Raw genomic sequence first — 20186 nt, 5'->3', positions numbered from 1 at the left:
CAACTCCAGATTTTTAAATGTTTGTGACTTTTTTTTTTTTTGGTGGTGCTGGGGATTGAGCCCAGGGCCTTGTGCATGTTAGACAATACTCTACCAACTGAGCTCTATCTCCAGCCCCCAATGTTAGTAACATTTTAATTAATGAAAATGCTGTATTGGTCAGTCATTGTCAAACCAACTGACATGCCTCAGGAACCATGCAGCTACCAGACTCCCAGGTTTATAAGCCTAAGGTTATTAAAACAATGTGATGCTAACAATGGATTAGATATAAAGATGAACAAGAAAGAAAAGGTAACATTTCAAAGTTATCAGAATAGGAAGAACTATTCAATAAAGACATTGAGCAAATTCGTTAATATGAAAAAGGGTAAAATAAAATCCAGACAAATCGAAGATTAAAGGCATGAAAACTAGAGATAGCATTGTGAATATTATCTGCCTTCCCTTTAACATAAACAAAGGTAAAAATCTAAAAAAACAAATTCAGAAAAAAGTACTTACGTATAAGAGTATTAATACCTTTAATACATATAAGATGAAAACAGTTAACATTTCAAAAGGAAATGAGTCAATGAACAATCATACAAATCAAAACTAAAAATTGTTCAACCTTATCAGTAACAAAGAAAAGTTTTTTTTTTTAAAATAGGGAACTTGGTTAGAATTTCAAAATGTTCATATGTAGTACTGCAAACAAGAGAAAGATGGACAAATTTCTGGTGGGTGAATAAATAAAAAAGCAACTGGCAATAACTATCAAAAGATTTTTAAAATGTGCATATCCTGTATCTAACCATTTTTGTTTCTAGCAATTTCTCAAGGAAAGCGTATATGTAAACATATATACTTAAAAGAAAGCTGGTTGAAAATATTGTTAGTAAAATCAAACTTCAGAAAGAACTAAACTTTTGCCAAGGATTGATGAAAATAAATTGTGGTCATTGTATTAATGATACCAGCTTATATCCATGATGAAGAGATATATCAAAGATAAGAAAAAAGCTTTTTATAAAAGCATAGTCATCTTAATGAAGCTTAATGTAATTGTATATACCCCTCCCTCAACATGTGTATTATTCATAGGGGTGTGTGCATACTGTTGTGTGTAGAGAGAAACACTGGAAGGTTGTAGAATAAATTGCTAATCAGTGTTTCCTCTAAAGGGGGTACCATGATTATGGAGGTTTTTACACTGTGTGTTTTTTTCTTAAAAATAAAAAAATGTTCATTTTAAAAAAGAAAAAAGATAGGCTGTTATTTATTAAATTTTACCTGGACTATTCAATTTTATTTCTATCCACATGCAGGCAGCATTACAATGAAACATAAACAGTATACTGACATTAAAATTAAAAATCACTAGAATCAGAGAAAGCTTTTTGTATCATGGCAGGGAAAAAGGAGGTCTGAATATTAGTAACAATGTCTTTGGGTTCAATGCACAATCTCAGAACAAAACTGCAAAATATTTCAGCTGACTTTCCAATTTGGTGCATTACTTAGAACATCTTCATAGCTATACATACGAAAGAAAAGGTAGCTTAATATGTTGGTTTAAATTGTTAAGTGCAGAATGGTGAATCTCTACTTGTATACAACCAGAGAATTGAAATGTTGTGCTCCATTTGTGTATGATGAATTGAAATGTATTTTGCTGTCATGTACAACTAAGTAGAACAAAAAAAAAAAGAAGAAGAAAATGTTAAGTGCAGAAATCTTATCTACCAAAAGATATAAACATTTACCGTGATTTCAGCTGAACCATTCACAAAGGGAAATTCAAGTGTTCTAATTTTCCCGATAAAGAGTGGAGTATCAGTGTCTTCCTCATGAAAACCTTTAATGGTAGCTACTATAGTGCCAACCAAATTTATTCCAGTATGATTGCCATATTCATCCTTAAAAGAAATAGAAAATAACTATTAGTTATTGGTTAGAAGACTAAACCCAGGGAAGGACATGTATGAATCAGAAATAAGACACATATTTATAGAGCCCCAGCAAGAAATTATCCTCATCCTTTTAAATTCAAACATGGAATTCAGTCCTAAGTTTGTGGTCCACATACAGGAAATAGTTCCAGAAACCATTTAACCAGAGACAACGATTTCTAATACAATGATTCCTAACTTTCTCAATTGTAAGAACTCTCATTTAAAATTTCATATTATGTATCTTAGCATCTACTGCTATGAAAAAGTCATCACTAACAAAAAGATATTATGAATTTATAGCACTTTTAAGTTGTTTTTTAGTAACTTCAACAGCATCAGACCTGTGTAAATTATACTCTTCAGGCAATTTTTGGTGTGCTTATGAATGCAGACACTTAAAGTACTTACATGTTACCATTTACCCTGACAAGATGTTTGGGAAGAGAAGTTAGAACCACTCACTTGTCTAAAAAATGGGAACATAAACTTTTATAAAAGGAGTTAAGTATTGAACCAGCCATATTTTCCATTAAGATATAGTCTCACTACTGTGTTTTTTCTATGGTGCTGAGGATCAAACTCAGGGCTTTTGCACATGCTAGGCAAATGCTGGCTACATACCCAGGCCCTCAATTCCGCTTTTCATATTTTTGTTAATATTTTTGGCAGTTTCTTTGCTGCTTACTGAACAGGTCATCAGCAGCCTTGAGAAGCTCTGAGTTTCTTCCTTAAGGCATTTTGTTCCATCATCCTAGATGTGTAACACTTTAAAAAACTTAAAACATAGTATATAATATTGTAATGTATTGAATATATTAACTAATATCATTTCCAACCTTTTAATGTACCTGTGTCAATTTCATTTAAATATTCAAAGAACCGAAAATTTGGAACTTAATGGATTAATAACGATCAGTCATCAGAGATCTCTTAAAAAAAAAATGTAACTATCTTTGTCTATCTCTTCTGTGAACCAGGCATTGAGAAATCAATATGGTTCACAAACCTTCACAACACATACATGAAATAGGAAAGGTAAGGCAGAAATTAGAGAAATGAAAATTAAAACTACACTGAGATTCCATTTCACTCTAGTCAGAATGGCAATTACCAAGAATACAAGTAACAATAAATGTTGGTGAGGATGTGGGTAAAAAGGTTTGCTCCATACACTGTCATAGGGATGAAAATTGGTGCAACTACTATGGAAAGCTATAAGGGGATTCCTTAGGAAACTTGGAATTAAACCACCATTTGACCCAGTTATCCCACTTCTCAGTACATGCCGAAAGGACTTAAAATCAGCATATTACAGTGATGCAGTCACATCAATGTTTATACCAGCTCAATTCACAATTGCTAAGCCGGGGAACCAATTGAGTTCAGATGAATGGATTAAGAAAATGTGGTATATATACACAACGGAGTATTACTCAGCCATAAATAATAATTATGGCACTTGCCAGTAAATGGAGGGAACTGGAGACTATCATGCTAAGTGAAATAAGCCAAACTCAAAAAAGCCAAAGGCTGAGTGTTCTCTCTGATGTGTGGATGCTGACACATAGTAAGGGGAGGGAGGCAAGAATAGAAGTTCATTAGATTAGACAGAGGAAGGAAGGGACAGGAGAATGAATCGGATATAACTTTCCTATGTCCATATATGCATACATGGCCAGTGAAACTTCACATCATGTTAAATTGCAAGAATTGAATCCTAATTATGCTAACTTATACTCCATGTATATAATGTCAGAATATACTGTTATGTATATCTAAAAAAAAAATTAAAGAAAAAGTAGGCAGATTTCTGCATTTTGAGTCAGTTATTAGTATATCTGAATTTATTTTATTTACAATGTTATGCATTCTCTAGTCATATCCAAACACAGAGATGCTTAAAAATACTTAATTCATCTGCACAAGTTTTCCCTTTAAGCTTAAACTCAATAATGTGACTCTATAACAACTTTTGCACCCAAACATCAAAGACAATTTTTTCTTGTTATCCCTTTGTAGTTTTGAAAGAAGATAATATTACCGTGATACTGAGGCGTAAATCTTTGACCAAGGTCCTACTGGCAACTGAGCGAACATTAGAAACAGCTGGAGTAGCTGGCTGAATTTCAGGAACCAACTTCACAGGCTGATTAGGTAGAACATCAATCATAACCTTATAAAACAAAAGAATCATACTGAACAATAACATATTAATGCTTTACCATTTAACAGAAAGACAATAAAAAATGATGGCATATACTAAATTAAATATTACCATCTAAAATTCATTTTCATTAATCTCTTAGAAGTAATTTACTTTAGTGGTACAGATACACAATGGAATATTACTCAACCATAAAAAAGAATGAAATTATGGCATTTGCTGCTAAATAGATGGAACTAGAGACGATCATGCTAAGTGAAATAAGCCAATCCCCCCAAACCAAAGGCTGAATGTTCCCTCTGCTATGTAGATGATGACTCACATTAGGGAAGGGGTAATGGGTAGGGGAGAGATTCTCCAGACTGCACAGGGTGGAGTGGGGGAGAGGGAAGGGAGGAAGGATGGGAATGACAGTAGAATGAATTGGATATAACTTTCTTATGTTCCTATATGAATACACAACCAGTATAACTCCACATCATGTACAACCACAAAATGGGAAGTTATACCCCATATATATATATATCAAAATAGATCCTACTGTCCTGTATAACTAAAAAGAATTAAAATAAACAAACAACAAAGTGAAGCCACTCCACACAAGCTTGCCCTGTTCTGCATGAGGCCATTTCCCTTCCTGCCTCTCTACCATGTTGTGGTGCAGCCAAAGGAGCCCTCACCAGGTGCCAAATAGATGGTGTGGCCCGATCCTCAACTTCCAGCCTCCAAAACTGTGAGCTAAATAAAACTCTTTTCTTTATAAAATACCACACCTTGGGTTTTTGTTACAGCAATAGAAAAAAATATATATATACTGTCAAAATATTTTTCTCCTTCCAATTTTCCCAGAGTTCTTGCAGCTATGTGTGGTCATGTAAGTAGTCACTGTCAATGAAGTTTGAGGGAATGGTGCGGGTTACTTCTGGGCAAGTTTCTTTTCTTAAAACTTTAAATTCCGAAATAACTAAATATTCATAATAATTTGCTAACAAATGCACAGGAAAATGGCTTGCACTTTTTAGTTACTCATCTACAGTGGTATCCTGCATAACTATAACACAACATTAAAATCTACATGTTAACACAGAATATATTTAGATGTGTGTGTGTGGCAACTCATTTTATCACATGCATCACTGTGTAACTGCCAACCCAATTAAGACACAGAACTATCCTGTCACCCATGCTACCCTTTTACAATCACAACCTCCTGCTCCTTGCCCTAAATTTCAATATCAAATCTGCTCTTAATTTCTACATTTTTTTTTTCAGATTTTTTTTTTTTTAATATTTATTTTTTAGTTTTCGGCGGACACAACATCTTTGTTTGTACATGGTGCTGAGGATCGAACCCGGGCCGCACGCATGCCAGGTGAGCGCACTACCGCTTGAGCCACATCCCCAGCCCCTCTACATTTTTTTTTTTAAGTTTCAGGAATGTCTATCCAATTGAATTGGACAGTTAAAAAAAAAGTAATTTACTTAAAAAGTTCAGAATAAAAGTTATGCCAAATTAATTTTTTAATAAAATAAGCATCTAAAAACAAACTGAGAAGCACTTAAAGAGTTTAAGTATTTTTTTAAAATTCAGTACATTGAAAAAATTAAATAGAAATGACATATGTTGGAATTAACTTGAACTTCACTACCTAGTATACTAATAACTGAAATGTCATCAACTAAAAATTTCTCATGTATGATTAACATGAGCAACTTTACCATGATATACACCTCCCCCTTATCCATAGATTTGTTCTCAGTAGTTTCAGTTGCCTGAGGTCAACTGTGGTCCAAAAGTATTAAATGGAAAATTTCAGAAATTAACAATTCGTAAATTTTAAATAATTTTTAGCTGGGCATGGTGCCACATGCCTATGATCCCAATTACTTGGGAGGTAAAGATAGAAAAATTACAAATTCAAGGCCAGCATGAGCAACTCAGCAAGACTCTATTGCAAAAACAACAAAAACCAACCCACACAGGAATCAACTTTTTTTTTTTTTTTTAAATAGAATACTGCTAAAATTGTTCATGTGAATCTCCTGTTGTATCTAGTTTATAAACTAAACTTCATTTTAGGAATGTATATACAAGAAAAAAACAGTATATATAGTAGTTGGTACTATGCATGGTTTCAGGTACCCACTGGGGATCTTGGTATGTGTCTTCAATAAATAAAGGGGGGAATTGGATTTATACCTTGCATCCAATAATTAATTCACTTTTCAACTAAATACTTTATTCATAAACTAAGAGAAAAATGTAAAGTTAATCAAAATATATAAAGAAAGTAAGCAAACCTGTTCGCTGCTGAGAACATTTGTTTTATCCATCATAAAACCAAACTGGATACAGTATGTCCCCACTTTGTTAGGAATTACTTTATCCCTAGATTGAAAAGGAAGTGATAAGGTTTTTGACAATTTAAATAAAGGGGAAAGAAATTCAAAGCATCAACATTTCCTTTCACAAAAAGTTAATCAATAGTAATAAGATAATTACCAATATTATATTTGTCTTCATTTGTTCAACAAATATCGTATATTAAGTTAAATCCCAGGTCCCCTTTACTTGTACATTCTTTCACAAAACAAAGGCTCTGGATATAATAAGAATGGAAATAGGAATACAGTAGCAAGCACACAAAATATGATAAAGTATATAGGTCAAGTGAATTTTGTTTCACTTCTACATTATAAATTTCCAATGAATGGTTTTATATTTCAAAATTATGAGTCATCTTGCTGAGCTTCTATGTTGCTTTACTTTCTATTCAAACAGTTGTCTAAATATCTGACAATATATCCAAGTTATTTACTGTAATTTGATTTCTTAACTAATGTTCCTACTAGGAACACAAACATAGTTATACTTTAACCCAATGAAAATATGAATAAATGAATGAATGAATGATGTTACAGTAAAAATTAAACAAGACCTGCTTCCAAATGGTCTGTCATGATGAAAACAGCCATGTAAAAAAATGTTTTTTGGAAGATGCTCCAGAGTTAACAAAGCATAAAGAGGACTCAGTATCATATAATAAGATAGGATAAAAACCCTGGTAGATAAGTTTCACATATAAAGCTGCTTTATTCCTGGGAGAGAATTCTAGGAACATAGGTAGACCTAAACTACACAGGCTTTCAAGGGAAATGCAAATTGACAGAGACAAATGTAAATCTTCTCTGGGGAAAGATTATTATCCCAGGCATATATTATTTCCATACATATTAATAAATAAAAATGTCTGATACAATAGCAAAATAATAAAGAGGCAATAAATAGACTAAAATATCAATAGAACAAGAGAAAATAAAAAATGACCTACAGGAACTTTGCACTATTACTACTCAGGTTGATAAAAGACAAGACTACAAATGCTGACAACTGGACCTTTAAAAAAAAAAAGTTAAATGTAAGCCAAGAATAGTTTTAAGTGCCTTGTAGTCCCAGACATTCAGGAGGCTGAGGTGAGACGAATGCTTGAGCACATGAGTTTGAGACCAGCCTGGGTAAAAGAGCAAGACCTTGTCTCAAAAACAAACAAACAAACAAAACCCCTTAAACGTAAGTATGAGAACAAAAAATGTCAAATAATTGAAAGATTATGTAACTCAAAAGATGGACTTAACAGCAAATCATACTGCATATGGAATTAGTTACCTGAAGACAGTTCAAAGTCAATAGTATGAGAAGACAGAAAAGAATGGAAAATAGAGAAAAGACAGTAACAGAGCACACTGTGAAAAAGGCTAACAAACTTACACAAGAAACACCTGATGAGATAGTGATTGACAATTGTTCAAAACTAAAGACAACACAATCAAATCCGAGACTAGGATACATGCTCAAAAGAACTCCAAAGAAAATCAAGTCAGGAGAGATTTTTATGTGTGTGTACAACACACAAAGCAGGAAGAAAGGAGGTAATAAGTGGAAGAAGAAGGAGGTGGGGCTTCCATGACAATGGCATTACTTCTTGACTTTAGTAGAGGGTGCACATTCACTTTGGGCAAAATCACAATGTTGCATATCCTGCTTTTTGTATTTCTTGGGTACTGTATCTCACTTTCAAAAAGATTAAAAAATTAAACAAGATTATATGTACAACCCCAAACACAGTTTGGGTTAGGAACACAGACACATTAGGAACCTAAATATTATTTTCATTTATTCAAACACAATTAATATATGTAAGCATATATTAAACAATGAAAGAATGTGATAATTTTTTAATGAGGTAAAATTCATAGAACATAAAATTAACAATTTTAAGACCTATCATTCATTGATAGTACATGCACACTGTTATGTAACTAACCACCTCTACTTAGTTCCAAAACATGATTATTTTTAAGATTTATTAAAATGGATGGAGGGCTGGGGTAGTAGGTCAGTTCTAAGAGTGTTTGCCTCACATGTGTGAGGCATTGGGTTCAATTCTCAGTACTGTATATAAATAAATGAATATAATACAGGTCCATCAATAATTTAAAAAAATTGAAAAATAAATAAATAAAATGGACTTCTGAAACAGAGAGTCTCAAAATAAAATTTTCCTCTCTAAAAAAACAAAAAAATAAAAAGATTAAAAGGTTTCTTCAAACTGATGCTCTGGGTTGCTAAAATAAGACCTAACTGAAAAAAACTACATATTTTGGAATACCATAAAATAGCCCAATTCTTGCATGTTAATAGACTTCATATAACAATTTAACAGATTGAAAAGATAGCAGTATGCCCCTTTTAGAATGTCTAAATCAGCTTCTGTAATAATTTGGGTATATTTAAAAGACTGAAGGCAATGTTGGTCCAAGGACAGAGGCTGGTCTGAACATTCTGCTATTGGTCTGTCATAGAAAATTATATAACTCGAGTGTTCACAATCATTGATAGCCACATTGACATTGCCTTGACAAGTATACATTCAGTGGACATTTTTTATTTTAAACAAAAAGCATCAATCTATCTATCACTGATTGAGAGTTTTTAGAAATCTAAACCTGGTCCTTTATCAGTATGAAAAGGCACTGAACAAACATAATAATCATTTTTTACTCCATTGACATTAATGTAAAGAACTTACAAAGAAACCTTGTGAGGGAGGGGAAAGAAAAAAGAAATCTTAGACATAATCCTTTCAAAACATTTTTCAAATTTTAGAATGGTGGTCCAGAATGAAGGTGCAACAGATCGTAGTCACATAAACAGTAGAAGCCAGTCCAATCTTACTTCATAAAATCGTAGAATAAAAATTTCCTATAATAAAAAACCATACCTTGATAATATAAAGGAAGTCTCATGACTTTCAAAGTTTCTAATACTGATATGGACCATCACAAAAATCTTTCCCCAAACCATATTACAAAAGTCTATTAAAAACAAACAACACACATCTTCTTCCGCCCCCCCCCCACCCCAAAAAAAACCTACCCAATAACAAAATCATAAATTACTTTCCTTAGATAAGCAGGCAAATGTCTCTAAGGGAGAATTACTTTTGTAATAAGTCAGGCATGAAAATGATTTTAAAAATACCTGAAATAGAAGCAACCATCTTCCTTGTCATTATCTTTTATTTTATTACAACTAAATGTTTCTGCCTAGAAAGGAGAGTAGGAGAAAAGGGGAAAAAACAAAGTCAATTCACAATGAAAACTTACACACACATGTATCTTTATAAAATATGCAAGACAATGAAAAAAGTCACAAAGAAACATCCATTAAAATGTATATAGCAGGGGCTGGGGTTGTGGTTCAGTGGTAGAGCACTCACCTAGCATGTGTGAGGCACTGGGTTCAATCCTTACCACCACATAAAAATCAAATAAATATATTGTGTCTACCTACAACTAATAATATTTTTTTAAAAAGGTATATAATAGATCTCTATACTGATGACAATATTTTAAAGTACTAGCAGTTTCACTGTCTTACTGGTGTAAATTGAATGAGTGAAGATCATGGTTGCTGAAACCATGGTAACTTTTGGGACTATCAAACAAGCTAGTTTCTAAAAAAGATAATGTGATAAACCGTAAATGCTGAAGTGGATTATGAAAATGGGACATTCTGACAAATTTTAAAATTTAGTTTCCAATTTGATATTTATCTCAAATTTTTACTATCCACTATGGAAGCCAATAGCTGTATGGAGCTTAATTATTAAGCATTCAATATATAGCTGGTCTGAATTGATAAGGTTTAAGATATAAAACAAACTGCAAAGAAATGGAAAAAGAATGCAAAATCTCATTAATAAATTTAAAAATACTGAATACATGCTTAAATGGTAATTTTTCATATTTTTGATATTTTATGATTAAAAACAATTTAAATTAATTTTACTTATTTCTTTTTACCTTTTTAATATAGTTACTAGAAAATTTAAATGCCACCTATGATATTTATATAGAACAGCAATGTTCTACACCCTCAAGCTCTTCTCCCTATGTTTATCTGCCTTATAGTTTATCAATATCTCTTTGCTCTCTCATTTTCTATGTTAACCCTTGGTGATAATTAATGGCTTTTTCTATTCTATTTTACAAAATAGTGTAAAATATCTTAACATGATAAGAAAAATCACAATGTAAGCTACTGTATTTCAATAGCATCAACAAGCTACGTGCAATGGTGTGCACCTATAATTCCAGCTACCTGGAAGGCTGAGGCACGACTGGATGTTTAAGAAAGATCAGCCCTGACAACATAGTGAGAGCCCATTAAAACAAACAAACAAACAAAAAACCCCAATATCTTCAACACTTAACTTTGAAACATATACTGATGCATATTTTTTTAATCCCAAGCAATAGAGTATATTAATTTTCAATTCTCAAATATAGACATGTTGCATTTTACACTAGATTTAATTTTAACTTAAATGTAAGGGCTATTTTTAACTTTTAAAAATGATTCCCATTACTCACATTTGCTGGTGGTCGGTTCATACTGCTTACCAGCTTCCACATTTTCATGGAAATACGTGCTGGGTTGATATTTTTAATGATACTGTCATCTTCAGAAATAACACTAACCATAAAATCTGCCATGATAAACATAAACATATATTTTACTAACTGCAACAGAAAAAAACTCTAGTGCTAAATCTGAACATCAAGTTCTCCTCTAGAAATCTAAGAAATATCTTTGCTCCTAATAAGCCCTTCACTTATTTTTAGTCCACCATGCTATAAATTCTAGCATGCAAGACCAAAATGGCCAGATTATGTATACTCAGCAATTTAGACAAAGGTCAGTTGGCCAGGTGTGTTGGCACACACCTATAATCCCAGAGGCTGAGACAGGAGGGTGGCAAGTTCAAAGCCAGCTTCCTCAAAAAAGCGAGGTACACTAAGCAACTAAGTGAGACCTTGTCTCTACAGCAGTACAAAATAGGGCTGGAGATGTGGCTCAGTGGTTTGAGTACCCCTGAGTTCAACCCCCATACTCATCCCCCCAAAAAAGAATTAGGTCAGTTGGTCAAAACATATGCTTTATGTATTCCAAGAACAGAATGTTTACTTTATATGAATTTTAATGGTGTGTAATAGCTAAAGTTTTATTATATATAATAGTCTCATTATATTTACCATTTGTAATTTATTTGGCACCTATTAGAGTTTTTAATTATAAGAAACCGGCTTTATTTCCCCCAAAGAGATTTAACACAATCTATAAAGCTGTTATAAAAGGCAATGTATATAACATATGCAATTTATTAAAATTATTGTTAAAACATTTAAAATCTAAACTTTTTGGTATGTTTCTCTTTTAGTGCTTATAACTATGTTCAGGCATTTATCCCTTCAATAAGAGGAGTTTTCCAGAAAATTAGCTGTATAAAGCAATTACTAATTTCCTTTGGACTTAGCAAGAGCTACACTATGTTGAAAATTTCTGCTTACCCACTGTATTCATTGAATACTTTAATATTAATGACTGTAACTAGGAGCCCAACATAGTAAACATTTGTTGTTCTGAAATATCTTAAATCTTGATGTGATGCTATTTCCACCCAAATTAAGTTAAGTGGCTGGTTCTGGTTCTGATGGGTATAACTTCACAACATATTTAGTGAAACAGAGCTCCATAGTTCTCACCATTTACTTCTTATTTTTTTAATAGAATTTCATAACTCAGTGTACAAACATCAACTGAATTGCTTGTCTCTGGTTACCAGTTTATATATAAACCTTCAGAGCTCACTATTAAAGGACACCGGACAAAGAGATAAGAGTAGGCACAGCAAAAGTGGTAAGTATTTTGCCATTTAAAAGGCAATGACATGCATTATTTTTAATCATGCTGAGGACCAAACATAAATAATTTATCCCACTGATGTTATTACAAGGCAAATTATAGTTACAGTTTTATTTAAATACTGTCAAATACTCACCAGTGAAAACACCCCCTGCTAAAAAGCAAGCATCTTTGTCATATTTAACATTGAGACGAATGGGTTTCTCAGGGTCTGGAAGAATCATTAACTTAATTATAGGTCCTTCTATAGTACTCTTGTTATAGACAGCTTTAACCTGCATAATATGTTCTCCCCTAAAAACAAAAACAAAAAAAATTAAGGGGGCAGGGAAGGATAAAAATTCAAATTACATTAGTTATGACCTAAAAATCTGAAGACAATTTATGCAAAGTTTTAACTCTTTTAGGGAACCTGTTTCTACTCAGTTCCACCTCCTATCTTAACACTAAAAAAAGGATGGTTATTATTCTTTTAATTTTTATTGTTGGTTGTTCAAAACATTACATAGTTCTTGATATATCATATTTCACACTTTGATTCAAGTGGGTTATGAACTCCCATTTTTACCCCGTATACAGATTGCAGAATCACATCAGTTACACATCCATTGATTTACATATTGCCATACTAGTGTCTGTTGTATTCTGCTGCCTTTCCTATCCTCTACTATCCCCCCTCCCCTCCCCTCCCCTCTTCTCTCTCTACCCCCTCTACTGTCATTCATTTCTCCCCCTTGTATTATTTTTCCCTTTCCCCTCACTTCCTCTCGTATGTAATTTTGTATAACCCTGAGGGTCTCCTTCCATTTCCATGCAATTTCCCTTTTCTCTCCCTTTCCCTCCCACCTCTCATCCCCGTTTAATGTTAATCTTCTTCTCATGCTCTTCGTCCCTACTCTGTTCTTAGTTACTCTCCTTATATCAAAGAAGACATTTGGCATTTGTTTTTTAGGGATTGGCTAGCTTCACTTAGCATAATCTGCTCTAATGCCATCCATTTCCCTGCAAATTCTATGATTTTGTCATTTTTTAATGCAGAGTAATACTCCATTGTGTACAAATGCCACATTTTTTTTATCCATTCGTCTATTGAAGGGCATCTAGGTTGGTTCCACAGTCTTGCTATTGTGAATTGTGCTGCTATGAACATCGATGTAGCAGTGTCCCTGTAGCATGCTCTTTTTAGGTCTTTAGGGAATAGACCGAGAAGGGGAATAGCTGGGTCAAATGGTGGCTCCATTCCCAGCTTTCCAAGAAATCTCCATACTGCTTTCCAAATTGGCCGCACCAGTTTGCAGTCCCACCAGCAATGTACAAGAGTACCCTTTTGCCACATCCTCGCCAGCACTTATTGTTGTTTGACTTCATAATGGCTGCCAATCTTACTGGAGTGAGATAGTATCTTAGGGTGGTTTTGATTTGCATTTCTCTGACTGCTAGAGATGGTGAGCATTTTTTCATGTACTTGTTGATTGATTGTATGTCCTCCTCTGAGAAGTGTCTGTTCAGGTCCTTGGTCCATTTGTTGATTGGGTTATTTGTTATCTTATTGTTTAATTTTTTGAGTTCTTTGTATACTCTGGATATTAGGGCTCTATCTGAAGTGTGAGGAGTAAAGATTTGTTCCCAGGATGTAGGCTCCCTATTTACCTCTCTTATTGTATCTTTTGCTGAGAAAAAACTTTTTAGTTTGAGTAAGTCCCATTTGTTGATTCTTGTTATTAACTCTTGTGCTATGGGTGTCCTATTGAGGAATTTGGAGCCTGACCCCACAGTATGTAGATCGTAGCCAACTTTTTCTTATATCAGACGCCGTGTCTCTGATTTGATATCAAGCTCCTTGATCCATTTTGAGTTAACTTTTGTACATGGCGAGAGAAAGGGATTCAGTTTCATTTTGTTGCATATGGATTTCCAGTTTTCCCAGCACCATTTGTTGAAGATGCTATCCTTCCTCCATTGCATGCTTTTAGCCCCTTTATCAAATATAAGATAGTTGTAGTTTTGTGGATTGGTTTCTGTGTCCTCTATTCTGTACCATTGGTCCACCCGCCTGTTTTGGTACCAGTACCATGCTGTTTTTGTTACTATTGCTCTGTAGTATAGTTTGAAGTCTGGTATTGCTATACTGCCTGATTCACACTTCCTACTTAGCATTGTTTTTGCTATTCTGGGTCTTTTATTTTTCCATATGAATTTCATAATTGCTTTCTCTATTTCTACAAGAAATGCCGTTGGGATTTTGATTGGCATTGCATTAAACCTATAGAGAACTTTTGGTAATATCGCCATTTTGATGATGTTAGTTCTGCCTATCCATGAACAGGGTATATTTTTCCATCTTCTAAGATCTTCTTCTATTTCTCTCTTTAGGGTTCTGTAGTTTTCATTGTATAAGTCTTTCACCTCTTTTGTTAGGTTGATTCCCAAGTATTTTTTTTTTTTTTTTGAGGATATTGTGAATGGAGTGGTTGTCCTCATTTCCATTTCAGAGGATTTGTCCCTGATATACAGGAATGCCTTTGATTTATGCGTGTTGATTTTATATCCTGCCACTTTGCTGAATTCATTTATTAGCTCTAATAGTTTCTTTGTAGACCCTTTTGGGTCTGCTAGGTATAGAATCATGTCACCTGCAAATAGTGATAATTTAAGTTCTTCTTTTCCTATTTTTATGCCTTTAATTTCTTTCGTCTGTCTAATTGCTCTGGCCAGTGTTTTGAGAACTATGTTGAACAGAAGTGGTGAGAGAGGGCATCCCTGTCTTGTTCCAGATTTTAGAGGGAATGTCTTCAATTTTTCTCCATTCAGAATGATGCTAGCCTGAGGCTTAGCATAGATTGCTTTTACAATATTGAGGTATGTTCCTGTTAAGGATGGTTATTATTCTTAACCTCAGCAAGTAATAAGAAAAATCAAGATCGAGGATGGCAGATTAGAGTTACCCTTTATTTACTCACTTCTCCATGACACAGAATCAAAACCACTGGAGAGCTTCTGTTTATTGAGGTAGGTGACTGTGGATAGTAGTCAAGAAATGTGGAGAAACCCAGAGACTTTGGATAGCTGAACAGAGGTAAGATAGAATACCCTTGAGCATGCTCCTTGGCAGCAAGTGGGGTAGAAGTAATGAGGTAGAGTTCAAGTGAGCAGCACTAGTACAGAATTTGGCACTGTGCAGACAACTCCATTTTGAACAAAGAGAAAACCCAGAATTGTCATAGCAATCTGGCTCTGGAAAAGTTCCCTGCACTTTGTAGCAGATACAGTGTTATAACAGGGAGCCATCTTGAGTAGGTCTTGTCTGAGTCTGCCTCTCTGCAAGTGTAAGGCCTCTATATTTTACTGTCTCCTTGGAGCCCACAGCAACATTACTGAAGAGCAACATTACCTCACTTACTCAGTGGGTATCTGCTTTGAAATTCAGTTTAGACTCAGAGCAAAGCCACTGAAATAACACCTGAGAACTCTACAGTGGTGGGAAACAGATCTGTGATGCTAAAGGGAAGTTTAAGGAAACCAAGATAATTTCCCATTTAAGACTAGCAGCTTGGAATGCCAAAAAAACAAGTGTAGTGTGATTGTGCATGGTAGTTGTCTCAGAACCCGAGTCATGGGTAGTGGATTGTGTGGGGCCCATCATTGGCCCCCTGCCCCAACCTGGACTAGCATAGGACCACAGCGTCTCTCTGCCCTCCAAGTGGGCTGAAAAAAGTGCCAGGGATCCTGACATGCTGCAGTATTTAAATCAGGCCTGTCCTTGAAGTGTACAGAGCGAATAGCTATGGAGCATATCATTGTTGGAGGAGTTCTGCAGTTCTCCCAAGTTTGTACAGATGCGCAGGGAAGCTGAGATGTATTTCAACTAGCTCCAGCCACAAACCAGTCCAGCTGGTCACCTAGAAAGCAACACAACCAAAAGAAGGGGATAAGACCCTTTCAGGCTTTGCTTTCTCCAAAGGGCTCATAGCCTAAGATGACAAGGAAAGAAGTTCTGAAAATCAGCAAAGATTGTGATTATCTACTCTTGCATGCACAATTGATCACTTTAGCAAAGAGAAAATCTTTATTTTTTAAGACTTTTTTGGTTATCACTGCATTGTGTGTATGTGTATTCTCTCTTCTCATTTTAATATTTTTTTCCTTTCATTTTTCTCGTTTAAAAAATCATTTTTACTTTACAAATACTTCAATTTTTTATCCTTTTAAATTCTTCTTTCAAGGCTGTGGCTGTGGCTCAGTGGTAAAGCACTTGCCTAGCATATGTGAGGCACTGGGTTCAATCCTTAGCACCGCGTACGAAATAAAGGCATTCTGTCCATACACTACTACAAAAAAATTTAATAATTCTTCTTTCCTTTTCCACTTCTTAAAATTAATTTTATCTATTTTTTTAATTTTTAAGCTGTAATAGACACAATACCTTTAGTTATTTTTATGCAGTGCTGAGAATCAAACCCAGTGCCTCACACATACTAGGCAAGTGCTCTACCACTGAGCTACACCCCCAGGTCTAATTTTATCTTCATTATTATTTTAACTGTTGTTTATTCTATCTTATCTTTTCTACTTTCTTTTCTGTTGTTGGTGCTGTGGTTGTGGTTACTGAGTTTTTAAACTTTATTTCTTTATCCAGTTTGCTTTTATTTAGCTGATGTTATTGTAGTTTGCCTTCTTTTTTCTATGTCATGTTGGGGATAAAGCCTCATACTTCAAGCATGTTGGGTGGATGCTCTGCCACTGAGCTACCTTCCTAGCCCGAGTGAGAGATGTAGCACTTTACTCCACACATGACCCAGTCCTGTGGCAGGTACTTCAACTTAAAGAATAGGGGAGATAAAAATCTCCACCTGATGACCAAGCAAAAAGGAGGCAAAGCAAAGTGGGGACCTGAAGTACTGTTTCTATATATTCACCCTCTTAGGAAAAGCAGAGAGAAATAACACAAAGGTGTAGATATACCACTTGAGAACACTTTGGTCACTACCTCTAAATCTTCTGTGCAGTTGTAGTCACTCCCAGTTTCCCCACCAAAGCCTCCTCTCCCTGGCCATAGGCAACCACATTTTGTGTCTGTAGATTTGCCTATTCTAGACATTTCATTTAAAAAAATGGAATAAAAAAAGGTTGTGGACATGGCACCTATGAGGGACATTGGCATAGATTGCTTATATAACCTATCAGACCATATGCTGCCAACAAGACCAAAGGAATAACCACAGAGGTTGCATTGCATATATTCAGCTATCCATATCACTCCTGCCTATCAGAGGATGCCATTCTTGCAAGACCTATAGGGAAAGCATGGCCTCAGGCTCTTACAGTGTCAAAATCCGCAAATCATAGCTAAAGAAGTAACAGGAAAACAGCTCTATGTAGGTCAATTGGAATTAAACTCAACACTACACAACAAACAGATATCCCAGAAGTGCATCATCAAGAGTAGGCTGGCCATTAAGAAAGCATAAAAATATGATGTGCCCCTCAAATTCCTAATTTTCTGGCAACTGACTAAAGATACTGAGTGAATAAAGTTCTGGAGAAAAAAATTCAAAAGCATGATTTAAAAATGATCAATGAAATTAAAGAGAATACAAACATACTGTTAAATGAATTAAGAAAGACTATTCAGGATATGAAAGAGAAATTCAATGAAGAGAATTTTTTTGGAAAATGAACAGAATCTTGGAAATAAAAAGCTAATTAAAAAAAGAATATCACAGATTAAAATTATTATTATTCAGACAGTAATAAAGAAAAAATAAGACAGAACAGAACATACATGTCTATGGGACACACCACTAAAAGATCATATATATGTATAATTGGAATAAACAAGGAATTGAGTTATAGGAAAAGGCACAGAAAACCTATTCAGTGAAACAGTAGCAGAAAATTTCTCAAATATTTGGATATCCAGGTAAAGGAGGCATTTAGAACTCCAAACAAACATGACCAACAAAGGTATTTTCCAGGACAAATTATAGTTAAACCACCAAAATACAGAAAAAAGAAAGAATATTAAAAACTTCAAGAGAGAAGCATTAAGACACATATAAAGGCAAACTCATGAGAATAACAGCAGTTTTAAAAGAAACTCTAAAGGGTAGGAAGCCACGAAATTATGTATTTCAAAACCTGAAAGAAAATAAGTTCCAACACAGCTTACTATATACCCAGCAAAGCTATCCTTTAAAATCAAAGGAAAATGAAGACCTTTCAAGATATGCATAAATTAAATGAATTTATGGTAACTAAAACCCAACATATATAGAATACATTTCATATCTGGTGCAACCACTCTGAAAAACAGTATGGAGATTCCTCAGAAAACTTGGAATGGAACCACCATTTGACCCAGTCATCCCATTCCTCAGCTAATACCCAAAGAATCTAAAATCAGAATACTATAGTGACATAGCCACATGATGTTTATAGCAGCTCAATTCACCATAGTTGAGCTATGAAACCAACCTAGATGCCCTTATATATACAATGGAATATTACTCAGCTATGAAGAAGAATGAAATTATGGCATTTGACAGTAAATGGATGGAACTGTAGAGGGATAATGCTAAGTGAAATAAGCCAGTTCTCCCAAACCAAAGGTCAAATGTTCTCTCTTGATATGTGCATGAAACCTGTAACAAAGGAGGGTAGGGAGGGGAAGTATAGAAGTTCAATGGATTAGACAAAGGGGAATGAAAGGAAGGGAGGAAGGATAGGAACAGGAAAGACAGAATGAATCAGACATAATTTCCTATGCTCATATATGAAACTCCACATCAACCACAAGAATGAGATCAAAATTGTAATGGTTTGCACTCCATGTAAGTACAATGTATCAAAATATGCTCTACTGTCATGTATATCTGAAAACAACAAATAAAAAATACATACTTATTTATGCTCAGAAAAGGAGGCAAGTTTAATACAATCACAAGAGCATAAGAACGAATAAACCTCATTAGAAGAATAGATAGATAGCAAATAAGCAATTAAAAAAGACTCAGATGGTTCAGTAAACCATCAAACCTCTTGAAAGGAAAAAATGAACACAGAATATTCAAAACAACCAGAAGAAAAATAACAAAATCATAGGAACTAGTATATATCTTTCAATAATAACCCTGAACACAAACGGTCATACTTCTCCAACTAAAATATGCAGCCTGATTGATTACATTAAAAAACAGGAGGAGGGGCCCAGCCTCCCCCTGCACGGTAGGCAGACCACGTGGCCTGGAGAGGGGGCACAGCCACCCGCCTGCATGGTAGGCAGACCACCCCAACTGGAGTAGGGGCCCAGCCGCCCGCCTGCACGGTAGACAGACAACCTCAACGGGTGGAGGGGCCCAGTGGCCCGCCTGCACGGTAGGCAGAACACCCCAACTGGAGGAGGGGCCCAGCCGGCCGACGAGCGGTCACCAGACCGAGCTCTGGACAAACATAAGGTCTCCCCAACACCCCCCACCTCATCAAACACCTTATGACAAAAACTGATGGAACTCATCTTGGAAAATCCCACCAATCCTTAAAACCCATCAACCAGTGGGCGTGGCTACAAGCTCGGTTCTGCAGCGGATCAGGCACCTGGTTTACATCTCAGAGAATAAGAATAGAGAGGCCACAGGTGGAAGCTCAAGTCCTCTCACACTGACTACCACCACCACCCTGAACGCAGAGACTCAAGCTAGGAATAGACATTGCCACCTACTGGAAGAAAAGAAAAGAGAGTTCTGAGAGACATTTTTTTTTCTTTCTCTTCTCTCTCTTTTTTCATCCATTCATCCAGTCTCCTCTACCCTTCTCCCTC

At 35.0% G+C, this 20186-nt stretch overlaps 1 protein-coding gene across 4 annotated transcripts in view; it reads right to left on the bottom strand.

Moving 5' to 3' along the window:
- The window catches only part of Smchd1 (structural maintenance of chromosomes flexible hinge domain containing 1), a 155170-nt gene that overhangs the window by 28337 nt on the left and 106647 nt on the right, over nucleotides 1–20186 (bottom strand). For all 4 annotated transcript variants that reach the window (XR_011704831.1, XM_027942894.3, XM_071602881.1 and 1 more), the window contains 6 exons: nucleotides 12507–12664; nucleotides 11038–11153; nucleotides 9644–9708; nucleotides 6403–6490; nucleotides 3979–4110; nucleotides 1749–1901 (listed from right to left, as the gene is read on the bottom strand). Coding sequence is in view for 3 of the 4 variants with exons in the window: in XM_027942894.3 (XP_027798695.2) it covers nucleotides 1749–1901; nucleotides 3979–4110; nucleotides 6403–6490; nucleotides 9644–9708; nucleotides 11038–11153; nucleotides 12507–12664 (712 nt within the window). In the remaining variant the exon portion in view is untranslated. The remainder of the gene's footprint in view (nucleotides 1–1748; nucleotides 1902–3978; nucleotides 4111–6402; nucleotides 6491–9643; nucleotides 9709–11037; nucleotides 11154–12506; nucleotides 12665–20186) is intronic.

Source organism: Marmota flaviventris, chromosome 16 (assembly GCF_047511675.1).
Source record: "Marmota flaviventris isolate mMarFla1 chromosome 16, mMarFla1.hap1, whole genome shotgun sequence".
Classification (NCBI taxonomy): domain Eukaryota; kingdom Metazoa; phylum Chordata; class Mammalia; order Rodentia; family Sciuridae; genus Marmota; species Marmota flaviventris.
The sequence above is the reverse complement of the archived record's forward strand: the minus strand, read 5'-3'. Positions and strand labels throughout refer to the sequence as shown.